At 39.7% G+C, this 27,760-nt stretch overlaps 1 protein-coding gene and 1 long non-coding RNA gene across 2 annotated transcripts in view; one reads left to right on the plus strand and one right to left on the minus strand.

The window, feature by feature from the left end:
- The window catches only part of LOC126933995 (uncharacterized), an 84,441-nt gene extending 76,481 nt beyond the window's left edge, over window positions 1-7,960 (minus strand). The window contains exon 1 of the long non-coding RNA XR_007718800.1: window positions 7,747-7,960. This is a non-coding gene — a long non-coding RNA (uncharacterized LOC126933995). The remainder of the gene's footprint in view (window positions 1-7,746) is intronic.
- A 9,598-nt stretch (window positions 7,961-17,558) lies between these two features.
- Window positions 17,559-27,760, plus strand: part of TACR1 (tachykinin receptor 1) — a 150,493-nt gene continuing 140,291 nt past the window's right edge. Inside the window, exon 1 of the mRNA XM_050754319.1 lies at window positions 17,559-18,593. Coding sequence (XP_050610276.1) covers window positions 18,205-18,593 — 389 coding nt within the window. The 5' untranslated portion in view covers window positions 17,559-18,204. The remainder of the gene's footprint in view (window positions 18,594-27,760) is intronic.

Genomic DNA, 27,760 nt, shown 5'->3' on the forward strand with positions numbered 1-27,760 from the left:
CCTAGGTCATTTACTCCCTAAAGGCATGCTGATGCCACTCTAGCCCTCTAATAAACAAAGCCTTTGTGAAGGAGCTCTTCAGACAGATCATAGCCTCTGTCCCTACTCTGGCTGAGCAGACCACACTGCCGTCCACACCACCTCCAGTAGAGAGGGGTCTCACCACTCAGTACATAAACATCTGTGTGGAAAATGGCTGGAGTGAGATCAACGTTGCTTAGTGAGAGGAATAACATTCGCATACAGTTATAATCTCAGTCAGTACTCATGTTATAAGTTAGAAGTGCTGACGAAAGTTCAAACAAGGTGCCTGCACATAAAGCAGGCAGAGCAGTTCTGGCATACATAGACACTTTGTTAAGTGCCAGCTGCCCTTCTCTTCTTCCCCTGGCTTCTTGTTATTACTATTAATTTTTATTACTGTTTTGTGTTGGGATGATTTACAGTTTGATGATTTCTTTTCTGTTGCTGCCATCCCACCTCATACTACCTTCCTAAAACCAACTATTTTTATGCAAGTCAATCCAGTTTAATACGTAAGTATTGCTCATCCACTTGAGTAAAGCACTGTATGGAAAGAGGTGCTAGAAAATGAATAGTAGAATAACATGGTTCCTGTTCTCAGGCAGCTACAATCTAATTTGAAAGAGACATAATGCACACCAGACAGTTTACCTCATGAAAGAATGGCTAAGGAAGGGAGCCAGTGACTAACAGTAACTCATCGACTGCAGACGAAAGAAGGGAATGCCTCCATATCCAGCTTATGAAGACCTGAACATAGTTGCCATCACTCTCCCTGCCAATATTGTCTTTCATCAGCCAAGTGGCTTCAGAACTTCAGGGCAGCTGGACGTAAGTGGGCCTTGAGAGCTCTGTTGGAGGGTTGGGCTGAGAGAATGACAGAACTGGGCAGGGCTTCCTCTGGCAGGCTGGGCATTGATGGGAGATCAGGAAAGAGACCCAGAGGGAGGACCAAGACAGAGGAGCCTGGGTAGGATGTGGCACTCAAAATGTCTCATGTACCCCATACATATATACACCTACTATGTACCCACAAACATTTAAAAAATAACAAATAAATAAAATAACATTGAGGGAAAATTTTAAAAACATCTGAGAATCGGAGTGGCCATCTGTCCCATGTTGGACCAGGGTGATTCCTTACTATCCAAAAGGCCTAGAGGGAGAAGGAAGAATGAGCTAGGTCTCTCTGGCCCTGAGACAACAAAATGAAAGACAAGGAGGCTTTCTGGAGGTATCCCAGCAGAACTCTGATAACCTGCCAGCTTCTTGATTAAGTAAGTGAAAGGAGGAGAAGGAACTAACCCTAACACTAATCCCCCTACTTTTTTAATGACGTGGGGGATCCCTTAATGCCCACTGTTTAGGGTACACCAACCACCAGACGTGAACCCTGGTGACCCAATAAGGAAAATAGCTACCATATCTTAATTATGCATAATGCTGCAATAAACATGGAAATACAGCTATCTCTTCAACATACTGAATTCATTTTTTTGGATAAATATCCAGAGATGGAATTGCTGGATCATATGCTAGCTCTATTTTTAATTTTGTGAGAAACCTTCATACTGTTTTTCATAAACACTGTACTATTTATATTCTCACCAACGGTGAACAAGGATTCCCTCTTATTCACAGTTGTCAAGATATGGAATCAACCTAATTGTCCATCACTGAATGAATGAAGAAAGAAAATTATAGATATATAATTTTATATAATTTTATATAAAATTATATATAATTTTATATAATATAATCTTATAATTGTATAATATAATATAATTATGTACATAATCCCATTCCATTCTGTGTGTACATGTGTATGTATGTATGTGTGTACATACACAAAATGGAATGGAATATTTTTCCGCTTTTAAAAAGAAAGAAATCTTGTCACTTGCAATGACATGGATGTTGGAGGACATTGTGTTAAGTGAAATAAGCCAAGCACAGAAAGAAAACTATCACATTGTATTAGTCCGTTTTCATGCTGCTGATAAAGACATACCTGAGACTGGGCAATTTGCGAAACAAAGAGATTTAATCGGACTTACAGTTCCACGTGGCTGGGGAAGCCTCACAATCATGACAGAAAGCAATGAGGAGCAAGTCCCGTTTTACATGGATGGCAGCAGGCAAAGGAAGAATGAGGAAGACACAAAAGTGGAAACCCCTGTTAAACCATCAAATCTTGTGGGACTTATTCCCTACCATGAGAACAGTATGGGGGAAACTGCTCCCATGATTCAATTATCTCCCACTGGGTCCCTCCCACAACACGTGGGAATTATGGGAATACAATTCAAGATGAGATATGGGTGAGGACACAGAGCCAAACCATATCACACATGATCTCACTTATATGTAGAATCTAAAAAAATTGAATTCACAGAAATAGAGAGTAGAATGGTGGTTACCAGGGGCTGGAGAGAAGAGAGCATGGAGAGATGTTGGTCAAAGGCTACAAAGTTTCAGTTAGATAAGAGTCATAAGTTCTGAAGATCTATTGCACAACATGGTAACTATAGTTAATAATAATGTACTATACACTTGAAAATTGCTAAGACAGGAGACCTTAAATGTTCTCACCATGAAAAAAAAATGATAAATATGTGAGGCAATTAATATGTTAATTAGTTCAGTTTAATTACTGCACAATGTATGCATGTATCAAAACATCATCGCATTGTACCCCATAAATATATACAATAAAAAATAAAATAAAATAAAAAGGAAAGAAAATAGCAACCTAAGCAAGGGTACCTCCTAAGAGAGAGCTCCTGAAAGAGCTCAAAGAACACCTGAGTAAAACATAGCAATAATGATGTGTCCTTAAGGAGATTCAAGTGCAGTAAAAGTAAAACATTATTTTCAGAAGCTAAACAATAACTTTTGGCTAAAATATTCAGTAGCTGTATTGAAAGACCGGAAGGAATGACTTAGAAGATCAAATGCGATAAATATCTTTGAGCACAAAGCAGAAACATAAAAAAAGATAGAAACCACGAGAAAATTTTTGACACTTACAGAATTGCTTTCAATATTTTTTATGGCAACCTATGTTTCAAAAAATAGAGTTTACATTGAAACCCTGTGCACAGAGGGAAGTAATGAAAATCAAAGATTCACAAAACAGTAATTACCCTTACTGTATCTATTATGCATTCTGATATTTTCTAGTCTGTGCTATTTTATTTTTTTAAGTGCTAATCACCACCAAGAGGTCAGGAATAGTTTTTAAAACATTCAGAGAATGAATGCAGGAGACATAGCATGCCAGCAATAAAATTCCCAAAAGAGAAAAAAAGGACCGATGAAGAAGAGGTAATAATTTCGAAAAATACTAAAGGAATATTTCTTTGAGATGAAGAAAGGACTCACCTAGTTTCATGCTGGGTTTAAAATAAAAGACTTACATATTTTCAAAACTTGCTTGAAGATAAGACTTATTCAGAGGACTTGTTAAAAACAGATTGCTGAACTCCAGCCCAGACCTACAGAATCAGAATTTTCAAGGGAACATAATAATGTTTACTTAATAATCACCTCAAGAGCTTCATATCATCTGATAATTTGGAAAACATTGAACCTATTTTAAGTTCCTCAAACCTTAATGTGCATATAAATCAATAAAATGCAGATTCTGGTTGAGTAGTCCTGGATCTGTTCAAGAATTTGCAACTAATTCCTGGTAATGCCAGTGCTGCTAATTCAGGGACTAGGACTGAAATTATTTCTGGCTATAGTTAAAGATGAGATTCTTCTAACTTCATTTTTTTTATTAAAAAAACACTAATTCTAAAATCTGATCAAGAAAGAAAACTAAAGAAAAAAATCTATACACCAATCTCACATAGAGAAATATATGCAAAAATTCAAAATAAAGCATTAGCAAGTTGAATCTAGCAATATATCAAAGGAAGGACACAGCCTCTGACCAAGCAGAACTTATGCCAGGAATGCAAAGGTGAGTCAGTATGAGGGTCAGCATTGGGAAGTATATCCACTTAATCCATTATGTCAACAAGTTAGTGAAAAAACTTACACAATCATCAACAGATTCTGAAAAAGGCATTTAAAAATAAAAGAAATAACAAGCCATTTCTATTAACACTTCAAAGTAAAAAATAAAGTAGAAAGAAAGTATATAAACATAAAGATTATTAACAAGAAATTTAACAAGATTTTTTAAATTTAACAAGAAATATTATTCTAAATGGTGAAAAAAAGAAACTAAAGCAACATTAATTTAAATTTGGAACCTCTACAGAAATACCTGTTATCTTTTTTTTTTTTTTTTTTTTTTTTTTTTTTGAGACGGAGTTTCACTCTTGTTTTATGTTTGTAGAGACAGGGTTTCACCATTTTGGCCAGGCTGGTCTTGAACCCCTTACCTCAGGTGATCTGCCTGCCTCGGCCTCCCAAAGTGCTGAGACTACAGGCATGAGACACCATGCGCAGCCCTTGGTATCATTTGGAATTTAACATTGTCTTGGTAGGTAAAGGAAATTCAGTGAGACAAGAAAATGCTAACTATGTGCTTGAAAACTAAGGAAACTCAAAAAAACACTAGAATAAATTTAAAAATAAAATGGATAGGATATACAGCATACATATGCATACATAAACACACACACAGAAGTCAATAGGTTTGATCTAACAAAGAAAGGGAAAAATGTATATCATTTACAATAGAAACAACCCACAAAATACGTGGAAATGAAGTTAATCAAAAGACTAGAATTATTTTAGACAACATTATAAAATCATTTTTGAAAGATATAAAATAAGACCTAAAGAAATAGAAAGGCATATCATGTTCCTGGATGAAAAATTTTAATATCAAAAATATAAATATTGTCAAAATTAACAAGTAAATTTCAGACAGTTTCAATTAGAATACTAATACTAATGCAGTTTAGTCTCCTAAAGTCTTCCAGAAATGAAACCAGTCAACTGGCTTGGGGTTTTTAATTGAATAAAAAATATTCAAGTTTAAATGTGGTTCCCAGAAATAGATAAGAAAAGCATGTGATGAGCACTTAGGTGAACTTGCCTTACCAAATATCAGAATCTTTATTCCTGTAATAGTCAGGATGAGTTATTGCATGGCAAGGAACAAATTAATCCAAAGCTCTGGTGCCTTAACACAACAAAAATTTATTTCTTGGTCATGCTACATGTCCATAATGATTTGACAGGGGTCTGTGCTACACAGTCACTTGGCAATTCAAGGTAATAGAGACCTTCCACCTTGTAGCTGGATTGTCTGGAACAAGGGGACTTGGTAGTGGAAAGAGAATACATGAAGTAGTCTCTCTTTCTTTCTTTGTCTCTCTCTCTCTCTCTCTCACACACACACACACACACACACACACAATTTTATGCTTCAGACTAGAAGTGACATACACCATTTCCAGTCACAACATACTGGACTGAATTAGTCACATGGTCTGCCTGATTGCAAGAGATAGAAAAAGTAGGAAATTATGTGGTATATATAGCAATGCCATAGGAATAAACAAATGGATCAGTAAGATGATTGGAGAATATAAATATTAAATCACATGTTTGAAAACTTAATCTTTGACAATAATAATGGTTTAATTCACTAAAAAAATGAATGCAGCTGTCAAAACCAGCTAACCACATGAAAGAAAATAAAAGTAAATGTTTTTACTTCCTTTAATCATATACAATAACAAAACTCCAGGTGAATTAAAGACCTATATGCAAAAATAAAAAAACAAGAAACCACCAAGAAAATCTAGGACACTATGTTAAAAAAGCCGTACTGGAAAAGCTAAATACTATTAAAGCAAATACGACTACACAAAAATTGTGTAAGTTTTTGTGACAAACACATCAATTCAAGAGAGAAATAATAGCATTAGAAATAAATATTTGAAATATTTATGAAAGGAAAAGTGTTTATATCTGTAAATATACAAAGAACACTTAGAAAAAAAAATGTCTAGAAAGCAATTCACCAGAAAAGAGGCAAGAGATGTGAATAAACAATCTATAGATAGGAAAATCCAAATAACCGAAAACAGAACAAAACAAAAAAAAACGTAAAGAAGTCCAAATTCTGTAGTAGTCAGGAAAATGTACACTCTATCATAACAATGTCATAATGTTTTATAGCCAACAGACTGATAAAACTAACAAGCTCAGTAACTGGAGTAGATGTGGGGAAAAGATAATCCAATTGCTAGTAAAATATACAGATTGCTTTTTTGAAAGGTAATCTGGCGACCTTTAAATACAAATAGAGTCCTGCCACACTGCCACTGCCACTGGCATGAGTACACACAGGAACACCACAACCCCACTCCCCCTGGTATCCCACCCCAGCCTATACACATGTACCCTGCTATACTGCTGTGGCTGCAGACACATGCAAGTAAGCGTGGATCCCACTGCGATCTCCCCCGTGAAGCACTTTAGCCAGCGCCACTCATCAGAGTGTTGTGGCCAACGGACTGAGAACACCTCTGCCTCTCCAGTGCAGAAGGTTCTTAACCTTAAGTGACCAGAGAACAAAGCCAGAAGACTGCTACCAGCCATGCAGAATTAGAGAATGCAGCCCAGGAGTGCTGAGCTGAGCCTTAGTTTCCTAAAATTGTCCAGAAACGAATCCAGTAGACTGCACCCATGTTACACCAAAGTCAAACCTCCAAGGGCATTAGAGAAGAGAAAAGCAAAATAACTCATCCAAAGGATAGCAGCTTCAAAGACTGAAGAAACATCAGCTCACACAGATGAGAAAGAACCAGCACAAGAACTCTGACAAATCAAAAAGTCAGACCGTCTTCTTACTTCCAAACTATGGTGGCACTAGTTTCCCAGAAATTGTTCTTAACCAGACTGAAATGACAGAAATATAATTCAGAATATGGATAGGAACCTAGATCATGGAGATTCAGGAGAAAATTGAAACCCAATCCAATGATTCTAAGGAATACAATAAGACAACGTGAAAGATTAAATGGCCATTTTAACAAAGAACCAAACTGATCTGATAGAACTGAAAAGCTCACTGCAAGAATTTCACAGAACAATCACAAGTATTAACAGCAGAATTGACCATGCCGAGGAAAAAACTTCAGAGCGTGAAGACTGATTCTCCAAAATAACTCAGTCAGACAAAAATAAAGAAAAAAGAATATGAAAGAATTGACAAAACCCCCAAGAAATACGGTATTATGTAAAGAGACCAAATCTACAATTTATTGGCATCCTCAGAAGAGAGAGAGAAAGTAAGCAACTTGGAAAACATATTTGAGGATATTGTTCATAAAAATTTCCTCAACCTTGCCAGAGAGGCCAGCATTCAAATTCAGAGAATGCAGAGAACCCCTGTGAGATACTATACAAGGTTACCGTCACTAAGATACATAGTCATCAGATTCTACAGGGTTGAGGAAACTGGCAGATAGGTGGCAGGACTAACATGCAACTCCCTCTTGGATGGACACAGCAGTGGAGACTCACACAATTAACTTTTGCTCCAAGAACTGCTGCAGGAACATACCAGGAAAGCCAAGAGAATCCACAGACCTCTTTGAAAGAGGCAGCTTAACCACTGCAGTCCCCATGAGACAGCTGAAAAACTGTGAGTGTCCGAAGTGTGTAAGGGAAAACATCTATCCCCAAACATACATCCTCACTGGGAAAACTGGAAGTCCAGATCACAGCAGGAGTATTTGACCTTACCTGGGGCTGAAGCAGAATTAGAAAGCTAAGCAAAAAATGCAGGGAGAGGAAGCAGTGGGAAGAGCCCTGTGGGCACTCTCGGTCCCCAGGGAAGCCGTTTCTGACTTTGTCTCCCAGAGGGAAGGACTGCCAGTATAATTGGGGAAACACCACAGAGAGAAGGAAACTTCCAGGTGAACTTTGTAATAATTTTGACTGAACATGAAGTTTCTTGGACGGAATCTGGAAAAGGGGGTAAACGCGGAATGCAGATACAAGCACAGAAGCCGCAGCAGGTGGGGAGGTGCAAAACCTGAAAGCCCTGTTTGCTTTTTCAGTGGGAAAGCTTGTGGCCTGGGGCAACATCTCAGTCCTGCTTCTGACTGCCCAGCAATAAACTTAGTGCTGTTGCAGGGGCATGATGGGAGTGAGACTGGCCTTGCAGGCTGTGCGGGAATTGTGTGAGACCTGTTACTTGTCTGATTGCCCTGGCCGGAACTTCCAATACTATGTTGAATAGAAACACATCCCTTGCTCATAGGTGGGTAGAATCAATTGTGAAAATGACCATACTGCCAAAAGCAACCTTCAGACTCAATGCAATTCTCATCAAAATATCACCATCATTCTTCACGGAACTAGAAAAAACAATCCTCAAATTCATATGAAACCAAAAAAGAACCTGCATTGCTAAAGCAAGACGAAACAAAAAGAACAAATCTGGAGGCATCACATTACCAGACTTCAAAGTATACTATTAAGGCCATAGTCATCAAAACAGTATTGTACTTGTAATAAAAATAGGCACATAGACCAATGGAACAGAATAAAGAACCCAGAAGTAAACCCAAATACTTAGAGCCAACTGATATTTGACAAAACAAACAAAAACATAAAGTAGGGAAAGGAGACCCTGTTCAACAAATGATGCTGGGATCACTGGCAAGTCATATGTAGAAGAATGAAACTGGATTCTAATCTCTCACCTTATACAAAAATCAACTCAAGATTGATCAAAGACTTAAATCTAAGAGTTAAAACCATAAAAATTCTAGAAGATATCATTGGAAAAACTGTTCTAGACATTGGCTTAGACAAAGACTTCATGACCGAGAACCCAAAAGCAAATGCAACAAAAACAAAGATAAATAGGGGACTTAATTTGACTAAAAAGCTTCTACACAGGGAAAGAAATAATCAGCAGAGTAAACAGACAACCCATAGAGTGAGAGAAAATCTTCGCAAACTTTGCATCAAACAAAGGACTAATATCCAGAATCTACAAGTAACTCAAACAAATCAGCAAGAAAAAAATAATAATAATCTCATCAAAAAGTGAGTTAAGCACATGAATAGACAATTCTCAATAGAAGATATACAAATGGCCAACAAACATGAAAAAATGCTCAGCATCACTAATTATCAGGGAAATGCAAATCAAAACCACAATGTAATATCACCTTACTCCCGCAAGAATGTCCATAATCAAAAAATAATAGATAGGCCAGGCATAGTGGCTCACACCTGTAATCCCAACACTTTGGGAGCCCAAGGCAGGCAGATCACCTGAGGTCAAGAGTTCGAGACCAGCCTGGCCACATGGTGAAATCCTCTCTCTTCTAAAAATACAAAAATTACCCAGGTGTGGTGGCACATATCTGTAGTCCCAGCTACTTGGGAGGCTGAGGCAGGAGAATTGCTTGAACTCAGGAGGCGGAGGTTGCAGTGAACTGAGATCATGCCACTGCACTCCAGCCTGGGCAACAGAGCAAGACTCTGTCTCCAAAAATAATAATAATAGATGTTGGCATGGATGGGGCAGAAAGGGAACACTTTCACACTGCTGGTGGGAATGTAAATCACTGTGGAAAACAGTGTGGATATTCCTTAAAGAACTAAAAGTAGATTTACCATGTGATCCAGCAATCCCATTACTGGGTATCTACCCAGAGGAAAAGAAGTCAATATATGAAAAAATTTTGCAATTGAAAAAAATATGAAACCAGAACAAATGCCCATCAGTCAATGAGTGGATAAAGAAACTGTGGTATATGTGTATATATATATATATATGTGAGATGGAATACTACTCAGCCATAAAAAGGAATGAATTAATGGCATTCACAGTAACCTGGATCGGATTGGAGACCATTATTCTAAGTGAAGTAACTCAGGAATGGAAAACCAACATCTACCAGAGGCCCATCTCACGTGCAATGACACCCATAGGTTCAAAGTAAAGGGATGGAGAAAAATCTACCATGTAAAGGAAAACAGAAGAAAAAGCAAAGATTACTATCCTAATTTCAGACAAAATACTTTAAAGCAACAACAATCAAAAAAGACAAAGAAAGGCATAAAATAATGGTAAAGGGAGTTCAATTGAACAAGAAGACCTAACTATCCTATATATAGATAGATATAGATATAGATCTCACCTTATATGTCCTATATATATACAAATAATCTCTTTAAATATAAATATATAGGATAGTTAGATCTTGTTGTTCATATATATATATATATATATATATATAAACACCCAGATTCATAAATCAAATTCTTAGAAACCTATGAAAGATTTAGACAGTCACATAATAATGGTGGGAGACTTCAACACCCCACTGTCAGTGTTAGACAGAACATCAAGGATGAAAACTAACAAAGATATTCGGGACCTGAACTCAAAACTTGATCAATAGGAATGAACAGAACTCTCCATCCCAAAACAACAGAATTTACATTCTTCTTAACTGTACATGGCACATACTCTAAAACTGATCACACAATCAGCAATAAAACAACCCTCAGCAAATTAAAAAACAAAAACAAAATTATACCAACCATATTCTTGGACCACAGCTCAATAAAAATATAAATCAATACTTTAAAAATTGCTCAAAACCATACAATTACATGGAAATTAAACAACCTGCTTCTGAATGACTTTGGGTACAATGAAAATGACAATGTACAATTGTCATTTGGTACAATGACAATGAAATTAAGGCAGCAATCAAGAAACTCTTTAAGAATAAATAAATTCTCAGAAAGAATAAAGATACAACATACCAGAATCTCTGGGCACAGCCAACGCATGTTAAAAGGGCAGTTTATACCACTAAACACTCACATGAAAAAGTTAGAAAGATCTCAAATTACCAACCTAACATCACACCTAGAGAAACTAGCAAACCAACCTCCAAACTAGCAGAAGACAAGAAATAGCCAAAACCAGAGATGAACTGAAGGAACTTGAGATGTGAAAAAATCATACAAAAGATTGAGTCCAGGAGCTGGTTCTTTGAAAGAATAAGTAACATGAGTAGAATACTATCTAGACTAACAAAGAAAAAAGGAGAGAAGATCCAAAAATTAAAAAAAAAAAAACCCACACAATCAGAAATGACAAAGGAGATGTTACCACTAACCCTACAGAAATAAAAATTTAAAAAAACCTTTAGAGACTACTATGAACATCTCTATGCATACAAGCTTGAAAACCTAGACAAAATGAATAAATTCCTAGAAACATACAGCCTTCCAAGATTGAACCAGGAAGAAATTGAATCACTAAACAGACCAATGAGTTCTGAAATTGAATCAGCAATAAAAAGCCTATCAATCAGAAAAAGCCTAGGACCAGATGGATTCACAGCCAAATTCTACCACATGTATAAAGAAGAACTGGTACTGTTCCTTCTGAAACTATTCTCAAAAATTAAGGAAGAGGGATTCCTAATTCATTCCTTGAGGCCAGCATCATTCAGATACTAAAACTTGGCAGAGACACAACAAAGAAGAAAACTTCAGACTAATATCCTTGATGAACATTGATGCAAAAATCCTCAGCAAAATACCAGCAAACCCAATCCAGCAGCAAAACTAATCCACCATGATCAAGTAGGCTTTATCCTTGGGATGTAAGGTTGGTTCAACTATGCAAATCAATAAATGCAATTCATCACATAAAGAAAACTAAAAGCAAAAACCACATGATCATCTCAATAGATGAAGAAAAGGCTTTTGATAAAATTCAACATCGCTTCATGTTAAAACCCCTCAGCAAACTAGGTATTGAAGGAACATACCTCAAAACAGTAAGAGGCATCTATGACAAACCCACAGCCAGTATCATTCTGAATGGGGAAAAACTGGAAGCATCCCCTTAGAGAACTGGAACAAGGCAAAGATGCCCCATGTTACCACTCCTATTCAACAACAGCACTGAATGTCCTAGCCAGAGCTATCAGGCAAGAGAAATAAATAGAAGACAATCAAATAGGAAAAGAGGAAGTCAAACTATCTCTGCTTGCAGATGATACCTACAAAACCCCACGGTCTCTGCCCAAAAGCACCTAGATCTGATAAATTCAGCAAAGTATTGGGATACAAAATCAATGTACAAAATCAGTAGCATTTCTGTATAGCAACCACATCAAAGCTGAGAGCCAAATCAAGAATTCAGTCTCATCAAGAATGCCAAAAAATGAATAAAATACCTAGGAATACAACCAACAAGTGAAGTGAAAGATCTCTACAACAAGAATCTCTACCACAAAACACTGCTCAAAGAAATCAGAGATGACACAAACAAATGAAATAGCATTCCATGCTCTTAGATACAAAGAATCAGTATTGCTAAAATGGCCAAACTACCCAAAGCAATTTACAGATTCAATGTTATTCCTATCAAACAACCAATGACATTCTTCACAAAATTAGAAAAACAATTTTAAAATTCCTGTGCAACCAAAAAAGAGCCTTAATAGCCAAGGTAATTCTAAACAAAATGAACAAACCTTGAGACATCATATCTGACTTCAAACTATACTACAAGGTTACAGTAATCAAAACTGCATACTACTGGTACAAAAACAGACACAGGGACCATTAGAACAGAATAGAGAGTTCAGAAATAGTGTCATACACCTATAATTATCTGATCTTTGACAAAGCCAACAAAAGCAAGCAATGGAGAAAGAACTTCCTATTAAATAAATGATGCTGGGATAACTAGCTAACCATATGCAGAAGGCTGAAACTGAACCACTTCCTTATACCATATCCAAAAATTAACTCAAGACATATTAAAGACTTAAATGTAAAACTATAAAAACCCTGGAAGATAACCTAGGATATATCATTCTGCACCTAGGCCCTGGCAAAGATTTCATGATAAGATGCCAAAAGCAATTGCAACACAAACAAAAATTGACAAATAGGACCTAATTAAACTAAAGAGCTTCTGCACAGCAAAAGAAATTATCAACAGAGCAAATGGACAACATATAGAATGGGAAAAAATACTTGCAAACTATGCATTTAACAAAGGTCTAATATCCAGAATCTGTAAAGAACTTAAATTAACAGGCAAAAAATAAACCTCATTAAAAAGTAAGCAAAAGACATGAACACTTTTCAAAAGAAGACATACCCATGGCCAACAAGCATATGAAAAATTGCTCACTATCACTAATTATTAGAGAAATGCATATCAAAACTTCAGTGAGATACCATCCCATATCAGTCAGAATGGCTATTATTAAAAAGTCAAAAAGTAACAGATGCTGGTAAGGTTTCAGAGAAAAGGGAACACTTGTATACTGCTGGTGGGAATGTAAATTAGTTCAGCCATTGTAGAAAGCAGTGCAGCAATTTCTCAAAGAACTTAAAACAGAATTACCATTTGACCCAGCAATCTCATTATAGGGTATATATCCAAAGGGATGTAAATTGTTCTACCACAAAGACACATGCCCTGATATGTTTATTGCAGCAACTATTCACAATAGAGAAGACATGGAATCAACCTAAATGCCCATGAATTGTACATTGCATAAAGAAAATGTGGCACGTATTTGTGTATGTACCACATATATAAATGTGGTGTATATATACATGTAAATGGAATACTACACGGCCATAAAAAAGAACAAGATCATGTCCTTTGCAGCAACATAGAGGCCATTATTCTAAGCAAACTGAAGCAGGAACAGAAAACAAAATACTGCATATTCTCACTTAGAAGTGAGAGCTAAACGCTGAGTACATATGGACACATAGAAAGGACAACAGACACTAGGGCCTACTTGTAGATGGAGGGCGGGAGGAGGGTGAGGATCAAAAAACTACCCATCAGGTACTATGCTTATTACCCGGGTGACAGAATAACCTGTCCACCAAACCCCTGTGACCCACAGTTTATCTATATAACAAACCTGCACATGTTACTCCTGAACCCAAAATAAAAGTCTTTTAAAAACCATGCTGGTATCTGTGTATGTGCAAATATATGGGCAAATTGCAAATAATTCATGTTTTTACTTTAAAATGTAATATATGAAGTTGGTATAGACTCTTAGTTATTTGTACAAAATATAGTAAATAATTCAAAGAAACAAAACTTTAAAACTTTTAAAAAATAAACAAACATAAATAGAAACTCACAACATATATACATATATGCATAGGAATATAAATATAATCTACTTCCCAGCAATTCCACTTTGAATCTACCCCCATAGAAAGAAAACACCAAGATGCAGAGAATGTTTATTGTTACATTGCCTTTAGTGACAAAAACTGGAAACAAAGTTAATTTTAATGAATAGGGGATTGAATATATAAATTATGGTGTATCCATAACATAGAAGTAATATTTAGCCACTGAAAAATGAGTTAAATCTGTACCTGTTGACTCTGAAACAGTTGGGCAAAGTTTAGAGTGGGAAAAACAAAATACAGACAATGAAAGCCCTATATTTGCATTTACATGTGTGAATATTATGTATGTTTGTATTTCCATCTAGATAGTATTAAAGAGTCTGGATGAATAAGGAAGGATTTATCCTACACTGTCAACAGGGTTTACTTTAAGATGGTTTACTTTAAGACAGGTGATCCTGTGTTGAGTGTCAAGGAAGATGTTCAGTGAAAAGAGGAACCAAGGGGGGAAAAGGATAAGAAAACAAGAATATCAGCTCTTGGAGGGAAATAGCATGTGCAGAATTTTATCTATACATTTGTACAAAGTTGCAGAGGGAAAATTCATTACTTTATAGATGGGTGATGCTAAATAAGGTGTCTCCTCATATCATGGGTATGAACCAAAAACAACTTCTGCTACTGTATAGCTGAGGCTTTTTTTCCTTCAATTGTGAACCCATCATGAATATGCTTTTTTTTTTTTTTTAGAAGAGAAACTAACTTTAGCAGTCATATGGATTCCTAAGATGGCTACCAGCCATGAAAATCCCAGAGTAGAAAGAAAAGCAACTCCAAGCCAGACTCATCAACACACCAGAGTTGAAGGCCAGTGCAAGGAATGTAGGTGTCCCAGTGCCTGGCACCAGTTCCACCATTCGAGGTGGCCTTGGACAGGCATACGTAGCCTCAAAGTTAGCCAAGGGCTAGGCAGGATGGAGGCAGGGAGAGAAGGCGGGCTGACCTGCGTTGCAGTCCCTATGCAAACCTGGAAGGTGAGCAGGGAGAAGAACCCCTGATACCACCCCGTGCTGGCAGGCTGACAGGCGGGCAGTCATTGTGGGACTTTAAGCAGAGTGACGAGGTTTGATTTATAAAACTTCTGCCTGAAATATTCGCCTTTTTTCCACCCTCAACCTCTTCCCATCCTAACTCATTCTTCACGCTTCTTCATGGATGAGATTTTCTTCCATCTGTACGGATACCCCTCATTGTTTAGGTTAGGTGGCCTCCCTCTTCTCTTCTCACTCAGGGCTTAATACCTTTGGTTATCACAATACCGCCCGTTTTGTATAGTTAATTGCTTCTCCTTTCTCCTTCACCATCCTGTAAGTGCTCGTTCATCCCCAGCCCCAGTGCCCAGCACAGTACCTGCTTCAAAATATCAACTTGCTGTACTAATGGAGGATAAATGGATTAATGTTTACTTTTTAGCTATTTCATATTCATTTTATATTTAGCTCTTATTACATATTACATATTTAGATTTTATTCAATTAGCTTTCTTGTTCTCCCCTAACCACTGAGTAAAGTTCCTTTTGAAAACGTCAGCCTGGCTCTATTGGACAGGTAGAAAGAAGAAAAGATAATTTTAAACAGCTTAGAAGGAAAATTAAAGATAGAGAAGCTTTCCCCTCCCCCCTGCCAACCTCTCTCTCCCCCCGCATCCCCTTCCCTCTCCCTTCTCCTCCCTCTCTCTGTCAGCTCTTTGAGACGGTGGAAGCCTCAAGGAGAGATCCAAGGTGGAGGAGGCATTCCCTTCCACAAAGCCCTCCTGCGCAGCCGCTCTAAATAAAGGTACGCTGCTCTCTTCAAAGCATCTCTGGAGTTTTCTATGCAGTGTTTACGGGTGCGTGGGAGAACCTGGCAAAGCAATGTGCGGTTCCTATATACGCTAAAATCCCAGGCTCCGAAAAAAACAGAGTGAACCAGCAGATTCCCCTCCCCGGCGTGGGATCCAATTTTTGCCCAGCATAAGGGTGCGGTACATTTCCCAGCCTTAAAGCGCTTCCCAAGAGACGGTTTGAGCGCTAGCGGTACGGATGCGTAAACGCCGCTCCCGGGCGGGCGCGGGCCGGAGCCAACTCCAACCTGCGGCAAGTGTTTACTGCCGGTCCGCGCTCGCGTCCCACAGCTGCGAGTCCCCGCAGTGAAAGGAGGGGGCAGGGCACAGGGGTAGATGGCGCCCTGAGGACTCCCGGGGTTCAGTTTTCTGCGGAACTCGAAAGGCCTGCAGCAGTCTGGCGGGAACACGCTGCGGAGCTCATTCCATCTTGGCTTCTGCAAAAGGGTTCATACGGACTGGCGAGTCTTTCCCCTGCCTCCTCCAAGTGTCTGGCACCAGTTCTACCGTTTGAAATGGTCTTGGACTGGGATACGAGGCCTCAAAGTCACGAGAGGGCAGGGCAGGATGGAGGTGGGGAGAGAAGGCGGGCTGACCCGTCCTCCAGCCCCTAGGCAAACCTGGAAGGGGAACAGGCAGAAGCACCACCGATGCCACCTCGGGCCCGGCTCTGGCCTGCAGGCTTGGCAGGCGCGGAGGCGGAGGCTGCCAGGTCCCCGGGAGGCAAACGCAGCGCCGCAGTGGGTGCTGGCGGAGAGCCCAGAGCCGCGCGTCTGAGCGGCAAGCTGCCTGTGAGTGTGGCTTCTGCACTTACCAAGCTTCGCAGGGAGCTCAGCCCTGTCCCCAGTGCTTGAGCAGAGGCTCATCCACAGGGGTCAGGTGGAGGGCTCCAATGGAGTTTCTCCTGGAACGAGGGGCCCAGTCAACAGGGTGGCTGAGGAAAGTGTCCTCAAAGCTTAGAGTCCGTCACTTCCCAGGTGAATCAGCTCTCCAGGAAATGGAGCTAGATAATTTGTGGGGGTGTTTCCTAAACACAGTCTCAGGAAAGTTGTTTTCGGGACACCTGGACCAGGGAGTCGCGTCGGGTTTCTCGGTAGCTGGAGCGCGGCCCGGCGCGCGGCGCTGGCACATCGCCCCCACGCTTGCCCGTTTCCCATTGCCACAGGCAGGCCGCCTCTGCAGAGCTGTCGCAGGGCTCTGGGCTTCCCTCCCTGGAAGCTGATTGTCCTGCACTCCAGCTGTTTCCCAAATCTTTCCTTCCTCCCAGCACCCCTAGTGAAACGCCGATTCCAGCTGCGGACCACATGTGTCTCAGTTACTTCCAAGCCACCTACTGCCCCCTCGCGGAGTGCGTGGGGCTCCCGGCTCGCAGACTCCCACGGCAAGTAGCTAGCAGCAAAAGGCGTGGTAGCTGGGGCGGTGGAATGAGACAGTTGTCAACAGCTGGCGCAGCTGCCGCGCTGCGCACCGGGACTGGCGAGTACGCAGCCCAGGTACTGCCCCTTCCCAGTGACGTCTCTGCAGCGGGTTATAAAAGCCTCGTGCGCAGCTAACTGCCGAGCTGAGCAACCCGAACCGAGAGGTGCCCGCGAAACTGCAGGCGGCGGCAGCGGCAGCAAAAGCGAAGGAAAAATCTTCAGCTGGACACGGAGCTCCAGAATCCTGACCATAGGCTCAGAACTTTGACAGGTCGCGCTGCAATGGGCCCCCACTTCGCTCCTAAGTCCTCACGTAGCACAGGGCTTTGCCTTTCCCGGCGGAGGAAGGGGAAATAGGAGTTGCAGGGAGCAGCAGGTGCATAAATCATAAAGGCAGGGATCTCTTGCTTCTTAGAACCATGACCGGTGGAATTTCTTTCCCTTTTTCAGTTTAACGCAAGAGAGATGCTGTCTCCAGACTTCTGAACTCAAATGCCTCCTGCAGCTTGAAAGTGGAGGAATTCAGAGCCACCGCGGGCAGGCAGGCAGCGCATCCAGAAGCGTTTATATTCTAAGCGCCAGTTCAGCTTTCAAAAAGAGTGCTGCCCAGAAAGAGCCTCCCACCCTCCTGTCCGACTTCAGCAGGACCCTGAGCCCCAGGTGCCAGCCACAGGACTCTGCTACAGAGGGGGGTTGTGTACAGATAGTAAGGTTTTACCGCCTAGCTTCGAAATGGATAACGTCCTCCCGGTGGACTCAGACCTCTCCGCAAACATCTCCACTAACACCTCGGAACCCAATCAGTTCGTGCAACCAGCCTGGCAAATTGTCCTTTGGGCAGCTGCCTATACGGTCATTGTGGTGACCTCTGTGGTGGGCAACGTGGTAGTGATGTGGATCATCTTAGCCCACAAAAGAATGAGGACAGTGACCAATTATTTTCTGGTGAACCTGGCCTTCGCGGAGGCCTCCATGGCTGCATTCAATACAGTGGTGAACTTCACCTATGCTGTCCACAACGAATGGTACTACGGCCTGTTCTACTGCAAGTTCCACAACTTCTTCCCCATCGCTGCTGTCTTCGCCAGTATCTACTCCATGACGGCTGTGGCCTTTGATAGGTGAGATTAGCCTTTGTGAAAAGGCGAGAAAGTGCTCATAGAGAACCATGGCATTGCTATGAGGTTTGGGGCTGGATGGGGTATGGGTCAAGGGGAAGGTTGGCCACCCATGCTCTGAGGGATTTTTTGCTGTTATCAACTGAGTCAGTTGTTGATGGGAACTTCATCTTATCTATTTTAACATTTTTTTCTCCTCTTTTTTACCCATCACTAATCTCTCTTCCTTTCAACACACATCCCCCTTTTCTTCATTTAACTCCCCTTTCTTCATCTCTTCTCCACTCATCTTCCTGACACTTTCAACTTCTGCTTTGCTCCTTTTCATATATTCCTTCTCCCCTTTACCCTTGCAGGCTGCAAACAATACCTAGGGCTTGGTCCAAGGACTAGACCCTGGATGGGGCTTTGTAAATTCCTCCCGGCCTATTATTCTGTCAGACAGCCTCTTGTTGCCTTCATGTTTTAAGTACACCTAGAGGATTCTAGAACTTTCTGCTCCCACTGCAACTCTCCAGTTTTTTGTTGTTGTTGTTTGGTTGGTTGGTTGGTTGGTTTTTTTGTTGTTGTTTTTTTTTTTAATGTGAAATTGCATTTCATCAGTGTTATAAGATACTCAGAATTCTAATTCAGTTTACTCTATAATGCTAGGAATTCTCATTCAGGAATGAGAGACAACTATGCTATCCTTAAGAAACTCCACAGATAGGGATCCAGGGAACTTACCCAAGAGGTGTTCTAAATTTCTCCTACAATGTAAAAGTTATGTATTTAGCCTGTCTCTATCCACAGAGAAACATGCTTGGCAAAGGCATTTGAGAGCTCTTCCGTTCTTGCAACCAACAGGTTAGGGTTCCCGAAGCTGATTGAAAGTGAAAAGGTTGGCATTTCAAACACTGGGGCTGGTATTCTGGAATAAATGGCTCTTCAGGTAACATGATGGAAAATTGGTTATTGTAGCACAGCTCTATTGGTATTGTCTCCTTTGTGAGTATCTTAGGTCTCCAATGTGTATGTCTATGTGTGCACAGGTGTTAAATGTTTACCTGGGATGTGAAAGTGTGTTTAAAACACCTACCGCTGTGATTTTAAAATGGATTCTTTTGATGTCCTTCCTGAGAAAACTGAATGTGAGAAACTCAAAGAAGGAGCTAAGACAAAACTTCCAGAAAAAAAATTCCAAACTATTAACCCTCTTTGCATAAAGATTGTTTATAACTTGCAATTTATTAGAAGCCTTTTTTAGCTCCTGTAGTCAATGAACACTTTTAAAATCAGGGCAATCTTCATTTCCATCCTTTGCAGTGGTGTCCTAATACTGATTTGCTAGTTCCATGTACATCTCTCTATATGCAGTTCCTATGTGCTTACTATGTTTTATGTAAAACAGATTGTGGAAAATCAGTGTATGTTTTAAATGTAGATGGTAAACCAATTACTCAAAGTGGGAGTGAAATGAATTATTTTGCAAATTTATCTTTTGTACTACACTGATTTTCAGATATTCAGTTTGCTGAAAGTGAGGTACACTTGTAAATCTTTCTGCGTTCACATGCTCCTTTAATCTCATGACAACTTCCTTAAACTTAAAAAAGTCAATAGCATGATATATAAGTGAATATCTGGGTAGTGAAACCTGATGCTGTTTCAGCCTTTCACACACTCTCTTGATGCCCCCTAAATTAGGGGGGAAGTTTTTTTGGGGAGGGGGTTGTTTGTTTTTTCTGCACTGGGGCTTTGCACAAACTCTAGGAAGACCTGTCAGTCAGTGTCAGCTGGAGCTTTCAGTAGCTGATGGAGCACCAGCAGACAGCTCTCTCCTTTTGGCTTACACAGAAACATGTTCTGCAGCCCTGATCTTTCCTCTGGAACTTAGAAGGTTAGGGGTGGGGATAAGAGTCAGAGTCCGCACAGCGGATTGGGCAGGGAGCCAGATTTCAGCTCCATTGTTGTTTTTCTCCAAGTAAACCGTCGCAGAGACCTGACCCTCTGTGATACCTGCTCAGTGAGATCAAAAGTTCTCAGATGCCAGAGCTTTAGGAAATGACAGCAACAGGGAATGTCACCATGTTTCCAACATATAGATACAGCCCAGGGAGGTTATCAATGGCATGCCTAAGATTAGAGTTCAAGGTAGAATTAGGGATGAGACTTCAGGTCTCTGTCTCCATGTCTGCCAAGTGCTCTTTCTGTTTTTCCTTGCTTAGCCTGGTGAGCACACTATAAACTCATCCCCTCAGGCCTTCCAGTGAATGTATTTCCTACATGTGTGGTCATCCATTCTCTCCTGGAAAGAAAGGAGGATTTAAGTCCTCTCCCCGTAAATTATCTCTCCTTTCTCCAGCATGGAAATGCAGACTAAGAGGAAATATTAAATCAGCTGTTTGTATATTCCTTGAATTTTTAACAGACAACCTTTGAATCAAGTCTTTAAAAATAACAGCAATGTGGTTTTCCTGATTGTAAAATTAAACCTGTTCACTGCAGAAGACTTGGGAAATATGAAGAGCAGAAAAATCCAATCCCCCTTACCTAACCGACCACAAACAACACCTGCTAATATTTGAATTTCTCTTTTATGACTATTACACTACATAATTGAGGTTAGATTCTATATAATTTTTTAGCCTACATTTTTCCATTGGTATTAATGAAAGACATTAATAACACCTTCCTGTGTTATTCAAAAGTTTTCAGAAACATAATCTTAATGGCTTCATACTATTCTATTATGTGAATATGCTATTATTATTTATGTAGTCATTTCTCTACTATTGTGTATTTAGTTCATTTCTAGATTTTTGTGATTATAATTAATAATCTAAGAAATATTTATATGTGATAACTTTGTTTTGCCTTCTAAATTATTTTCTTAGGATAGATCCCAATAAGTAGAATTACTATATCAAATAAAATGAATTTTTTAAAAAGCTATATCTTCTCATTTTAAAGGATTTTTAAAGGAATCGTTGGGTCAAACTAACTTTGCCAAATTCCCTGTTAGAACCAAGATATATGCAGAGAAAAAACTTCAGCTGCAGATTGCAATACTAATTTAAATGTTTCCTGTAGTCTTTCTACAAATGGTGGGATAGGGGCAGGGAAGGGAATAAAGGGAGGGGGGAAAGGACAGGAAGAGAGGAGAAGGAGAGGAGAGGGAAGAAAAGCGGGAAATGGGAAGGGGATAGGAGAGGAGAGGAGGGAAGAAATATCTCCGTTAGAAAGAATTTTAGTTTTTTGAAGGTAGTGGTTACCTAGAATTTAAAAATGTTTTAGAGACAAGTATAGCTAAATAAGATCAGGTTTACCTCTATGTAAACTCCAACAAATATCAGGGATTTTAGCTACTGAAACTATAATTTCTCTTAGAATTTAAAAATTCTTTACAACTATAAAACTAAAAGGTATGTGTGATGTTTCATGAAATTTGAAAATGGGGGACACAGAGAGGTGATGACTCCCCCACCCCATGTCCTCATTCCCCTAGCCCCCGTTTTCAGGAGTTGGTGACAATTACTGGTTCTATTATGATGCTCTGGCAAGTACTGTGGAGCAGAATCTAAGAAGGGAATAGAGGAAGGGAGGCAATCCCTAAGCCCTGCAGGGAACTAGGTAATAGGCAGCAGATAACCTAATTTGAAACCGTGCACATAACAACAGGAGCAACAGGGAGGTTCAGACAAGCACTGACCTGGTATCACTGCTTGTCTACCTGGTAGGGCAAGTATAATTTCAGCAAAATGAAAGGTAACAGTTGCTCACTCAGACTCCAAATAGAGATGGTCTCTCTGAGACCAAAACATATAGTTACCCAGAGAGAGTAATGATTGAAGGCAAAAGAGGCATTGAGCTCTCTGGGAGAGCTGATAATGTAAAAGAGGAACCTAGAACAAAAACATGCATAAATCACAAAAATTTTGTCCACTGAACTCTGGTTCTATACACTCTGTCGCAGCCATACTCAGCTACCGATTTAAATATCCTGCTTTCCAGGTCTCTATTAGACCTGCAGTCTGTCCTTGAACTTTACCTTGTTGGCTGAACTGCAATCTCATTGTTTATCTCAGAACAGTCTTTCCTCACCCCACCTGGAGGGGGAATTAAATTCCAGGATCCTTTGCACTAATTCAGATATCCCTGGAAACCCATTACCATGCACTGCTGTAATGCTGTGAATGGCCGTTCACTAGAAGCTCATTGGCCACAACTAGCCCTGTCTTTTCCAATGTCAGCACTGATGTGGATCAAAATGGAGTTTGTTAATTCTCAGATGGGTCATTTAGATTTCAGGACCTTTCCTCAGGAGGTTCAATGCCCACCTCCTCTCTGAAGCTGCTCCATTACACTCGCCACACTCTCTCCCGACTCCTGGGAGCCTGCAGTGTCCTGAATGGTCAAGGGTGTTACTTTTTAAAGAAACTGGAAGAAATCATAGTTTGAATTCGACGCAAATAAAGAATAATTCTCAACATAAAAGCACGTAGTAAAAGCACAAGACGCTGTTACTATTATTGTTGCTGAATTAGAATGAGGATCATGAGACAGAAACACCATCAAACTTAGACAAAGCTATTCAGAGTTGATGCCATCAAGGTAAGGTGATGTTTCCTAACTCACAGCCTTGTTTCTTCCCTCAAAGGGCTATATATGAGGGCAAATAAGACTGATTTAGAGGTAACTAAAATATAAGGTATTAAGTAAAATGTTTAATATGGGTTGTACAGTTATATTCTATAGGAGACAAGAGGAGGGACATCTTGCCCAGCAGTGACGAAAGATCAAGGAAGACCTCAAGACAGGGCAATTGAGTTGGGCCTTGATGATTAGATAAGATTTTTAGAGAAGATGATAAAAAAAAAGAGATGACATTTCAGGTAGAAGAAGCTGTATGACAGAAGCATGGAAGTCAAATGTTGCAAAGTGCCTCGGGTCAATGACAGACTGATTCAACTGAAGTGAATTCACAGGTGAATCAGGGAATGAATTGAGGAGTTGCTTGGAAGAAAATGAGAATACTCTATGTTGAATTTAATGCTAAAGTATAATGATTAGTTGGAATACCTGAAAAGAAACTTGAGAAGTGAGGTGGGAGAGAATGAAAAGCTAGGGATCAAAGAGACAGTATCAGCACAGAATGGTAAGAGGAAATAAAATTAGATGGCAGTGAAGGGAATGGCCTTTCTCCTCACTCATCCATCCATCCATCCATCAAACCACTATTGAGCACTTACTGTGTGCCATATTCTGAGGCAGTAAGACGTGACTTTGCCATTGTGATCTCAGTCCCTGGAGTGTAACAAGGTCATAAACAGCATATAACCCAATGCAATCAATGCCATGCAGAGAGAGCAGAGTTAGAGCAAAGAACTACCCTTGGGAATATAGGAAAGACTTCCTGGTAAAAAGAGAAGCAGAAGGAGAGGGAGGGCAATAGGGGAGAGAGGAGGGAGGGGAGAGAAAAGAGAAGGAGGAGACAGAATGAAAGAGAATGAAGAGAAAGAAGAGGAGGAAAAGGACAAAGAGGAAGAGGGGCAGCAAGGCACAGGGAAATGAATGTGGAGTTTTGTTTTTTAATTAATTTCAAGAACGCTGGATTGGGAATACTCATAATAATTTATTAATATCCATCATTTAGAAACTAGAAAGGAAGTTTTATGTTAATAAAATTGATAATGATACCTTTTATTTATGTTCCCTCCAGTCCATTATCTCATTTAATCCTCATGATGCCAATGAGGATTCTGTTTCAACCTGGAAGAGCGATTAGAAACAATTTCTTTTAGCATTGTCCTCCCACTCTCCACCCCCTCACAGCTTGGAGACCCATGCAATTTGCTTTTGTGTGCCTTAGACATCTGCCTACATGTTCTTGCACTTGGTGGCTTTTGGATGATAACTTATTTAAGTAAAACTGTCATTGGAGGCAGAAAAGCAATGTAAGAGTCCTATCACACAAGAGAAAATATTAGAGGCAATATTTTGAGGAAAATTGACAATATTCCACCTAAATAAAAGTTCAGCCCCACAACTTTCCAAACAGGGCCATTATAAAAGTACCAAACTCTGCTTAAATATTCTACTCAGTTTTTTCCATTTGTTAAATTCAATAAATTATTAAATCATCACAAAAGTATTCCTTTCCTTAAAATGAAATCTGCCTCTTTGGTTTTAGACTGCTCCTACTTGTCTCAGACCTCTTCCATGTAGCAGGCTTTCCAGTAAGTATAAGTATAAGGATAATATATTAAGCTTCTATTTATCTTGAAGTATCCCCAACTCTGGTTAACTGTCCCCGGTTCCTCCAACTTTACATCATCATTAGTCTCTACTGGTTATTTCCATTTGTTAATGGTCCTCTTAAAAGGAGATGACCAGAACGGAGCTACCTTACTACCATCACTCTGTCTAGGACCACCTAGACACCTTGGACTGCCATCCTCCCTAGTGACCTTGTGTCCTCTTTGACTTAGCTTAGTGCTTATACTAAGATGCTGCCCTTGACCTGCAAGTCTAGCTGAAGTGTCCTTATATTTCCACAGCATTTATCCCATGGTGTTGCAAATGTCTGTACCTTGTCTATCTCTCCCACACCTCCCTGCTCACTAGACTGCAAGCTCCATGAAAACAGGGATCCCTTATTTGGTTTCCTGTTCCCAGCACCTATCCAAGTGCCTGGCACGGAGTAGGTACTCATTAAAATGTGTGCTTCATGAGCAAACTGACCATGCTTCTCTTCTGCACACATCAGCCAAAATCTGAAAACCAGACCCCATGCCTCAGGCAGACCGTACAGCACACTTATGATGCTATGCCTTGATGCAAAAGAAAAACTGGGCCAAATTTCTGCTTACCATAAAGGTTTGTTACAAAATAGAACGCTTTTGATTCAGAATCCCCTGTTCTAGAATAACCATGGCTTCTAACTCACACTTACCTCTTCCACACTCCAGTTGACTGAGCCCCACAGGACACCTGACCCACACCTTGCCACCCTCAACAGGTATTGTGCTCCAGGAAAAGACTTCCAATTGGAGGAAGTGCTTATCACTTCCATCCTACCTCCAGTCTACTCAGGCATACCAGAAGCTCAGAGAGATGAAAAGTATAAGCACCTCCTCCATTTTATGGGCCCTTCCCTGGCCTAACTGCTATCAACCCCCTGGAGTTTTCTCTAACACCCCCCACTAGCAGCAGGTGCACTCTCCCCTTTACTTGTCCTTGCTGAGGTGAAACCAGCAGAAACCTACCCTCCACCCAGCCCTCCAACTCCTGCATCCACAGTAGTTGTCTGATTGTTCACACCATATTAAAATACCATAGTCACAGGAAAATTCCAGCATGCAGTGGTGCATGTGAGGTCCTATGTATGTGAGACAGACAGGGCAACTGGCTTACATTGCCCCAAACTTCCCTCTTGCCACCTTGAGAGACTTCAATTCCACCTCAGTGGAAGGGGAAATATGAGGCTGTCTGGATGAGGAGTACCAAGGATGAAGAGGTGCTTTAATGATGGCCTGGAGGCATACTCATCAGCATGCATTTTAACGCAGCATATGAATTGCTCAAGGAAACTTGTCTAAGCAGCCCTAGGCCTCATCTCCTGCCCTTCTCTTGTATAGTTCTTAATCTACTTTCCAATTCAGCTTTATCACTATGTTTAATATTTGGGATTCCCTGTTGAGTGCCTTTCATGTCCTTTGTATGAGCATGCCCTTTAATAACCTTACTCCTAGCCTTTGGCAGTAGAATGGTTAAGCAAGAACCCAGGTGATGGGTTCCAGTGCTGGTTCTACCACTTACTAACTGTGTGTACATATGCAAGGTATTTAACCTATCTGGGCCCCCAGTTTCCTCAACTGATAAAATGGATATAATGAAACTTACCTTGTAGAATACTGTTGCAAGGAGAGAGGGAAAGATTTGAAAAGCCTCTAACTTATTGCCTGACGTCCTCTAAAATATCAGTTAATAGTAATTAATATTATGCTCTCTAGTAAACTGTGACAAACAATCGTATCCATTATACAAGTCCATTCTTGTCTCAGCCTCCTCCTGGATTCCTTTTACATCAAGTACAATAGCTACAGGGTAAACACTTATGTTCTTCCCCCTAAAGATGGTAGTTTAAAACTGTCCTGACTGGGTCAGCAAATCTCTTGCTAAATGCTTTTCAGCATTCTTTCCATCTTTGGAAATGTACACACAATCTACCAGTTGTATATCATGGTCCAGAAAACCCAAATGTTTTCTTTTATACCATCCCCTAAACATTCATTTCCAATCCTTTATGTCGCAAAGTCACCACCCTTATATGGAGTGAGCATCATTGTTTAATATCTGAATGAGAATGCGTTCATTGCAAAAAACTCTTACAGCTGCGTAAGTTTTAACTGATATTCAATTTGTTGAAGTTACAGTGTTTTTTAGCCTTTGAACATATTTTATAAATCATGGAAGTTTTCTTATAAATCTAGTTTGTGTGTGTTAAAGTATGAAACAGTCATTTGCCTTTGTTCTTTGACTAAAGCTCAATAAATTGTTAAACATGAGACAGAATGCTTCCAACTAAATATTTGAACACAATTTTCAAACTTAATCAAGTCAACCTCACATATTTTTGTTAGTCACAATTTTTATAAGCTTAACAAATCAAATAATCTTTTAAAATGTAAACAGTATTTATAAACTTGATTAATTAAATTCCTCTAAGCATTTCAAACTATATTCACAAATTTGATACATCTGGCTTTGTTAAAATCTTAAAATCCCTAACAGGAAGACTTACAAACAGAAGAAACAAAATCTTTCACAGGACTTACTTAGCTCTTGTAAGACTAATAAATCAAAACTTCTAAATTTAGCATACAAATTATCTTAAAGCATTTCAACCTCCTGAGAATTAAACGGATAAATTCAGGTTCTCCTGAGCATCCAAACATTGACTACAAAATTAATTCGTTAAATCCTCCTAGGTGTTACAATTAAAATTGCAAATCTTGTAAGTCAAATTCTCTAATATATCAGATTCTCATTTCCAACATCTTAAAAGCAAATCACATACAAAGGAACGTGTATCGATCACAGAACTCACTACTACACATGCACTACTTACGTAGAAGTACCATTTCTTTATTGCCTACTTACTTTTTTAAAATGTCTTCTTAGAGTTA

This window comes from Macaca thibetana, chromosome 13 (genome assembly GCF_024542745.1).
Source record: "Macaca thibetana thibetana isolate TM-01 chromosome 13, ASM2454274v1, whole genome shotgun sequence".
In the NCBI taxonomy this organism is placed as follows: Eukaryota; Metazoa; Chordata; class Mammalia; order Primates; family Cercopithecidae; genus Macaca; species Macaca thibetana.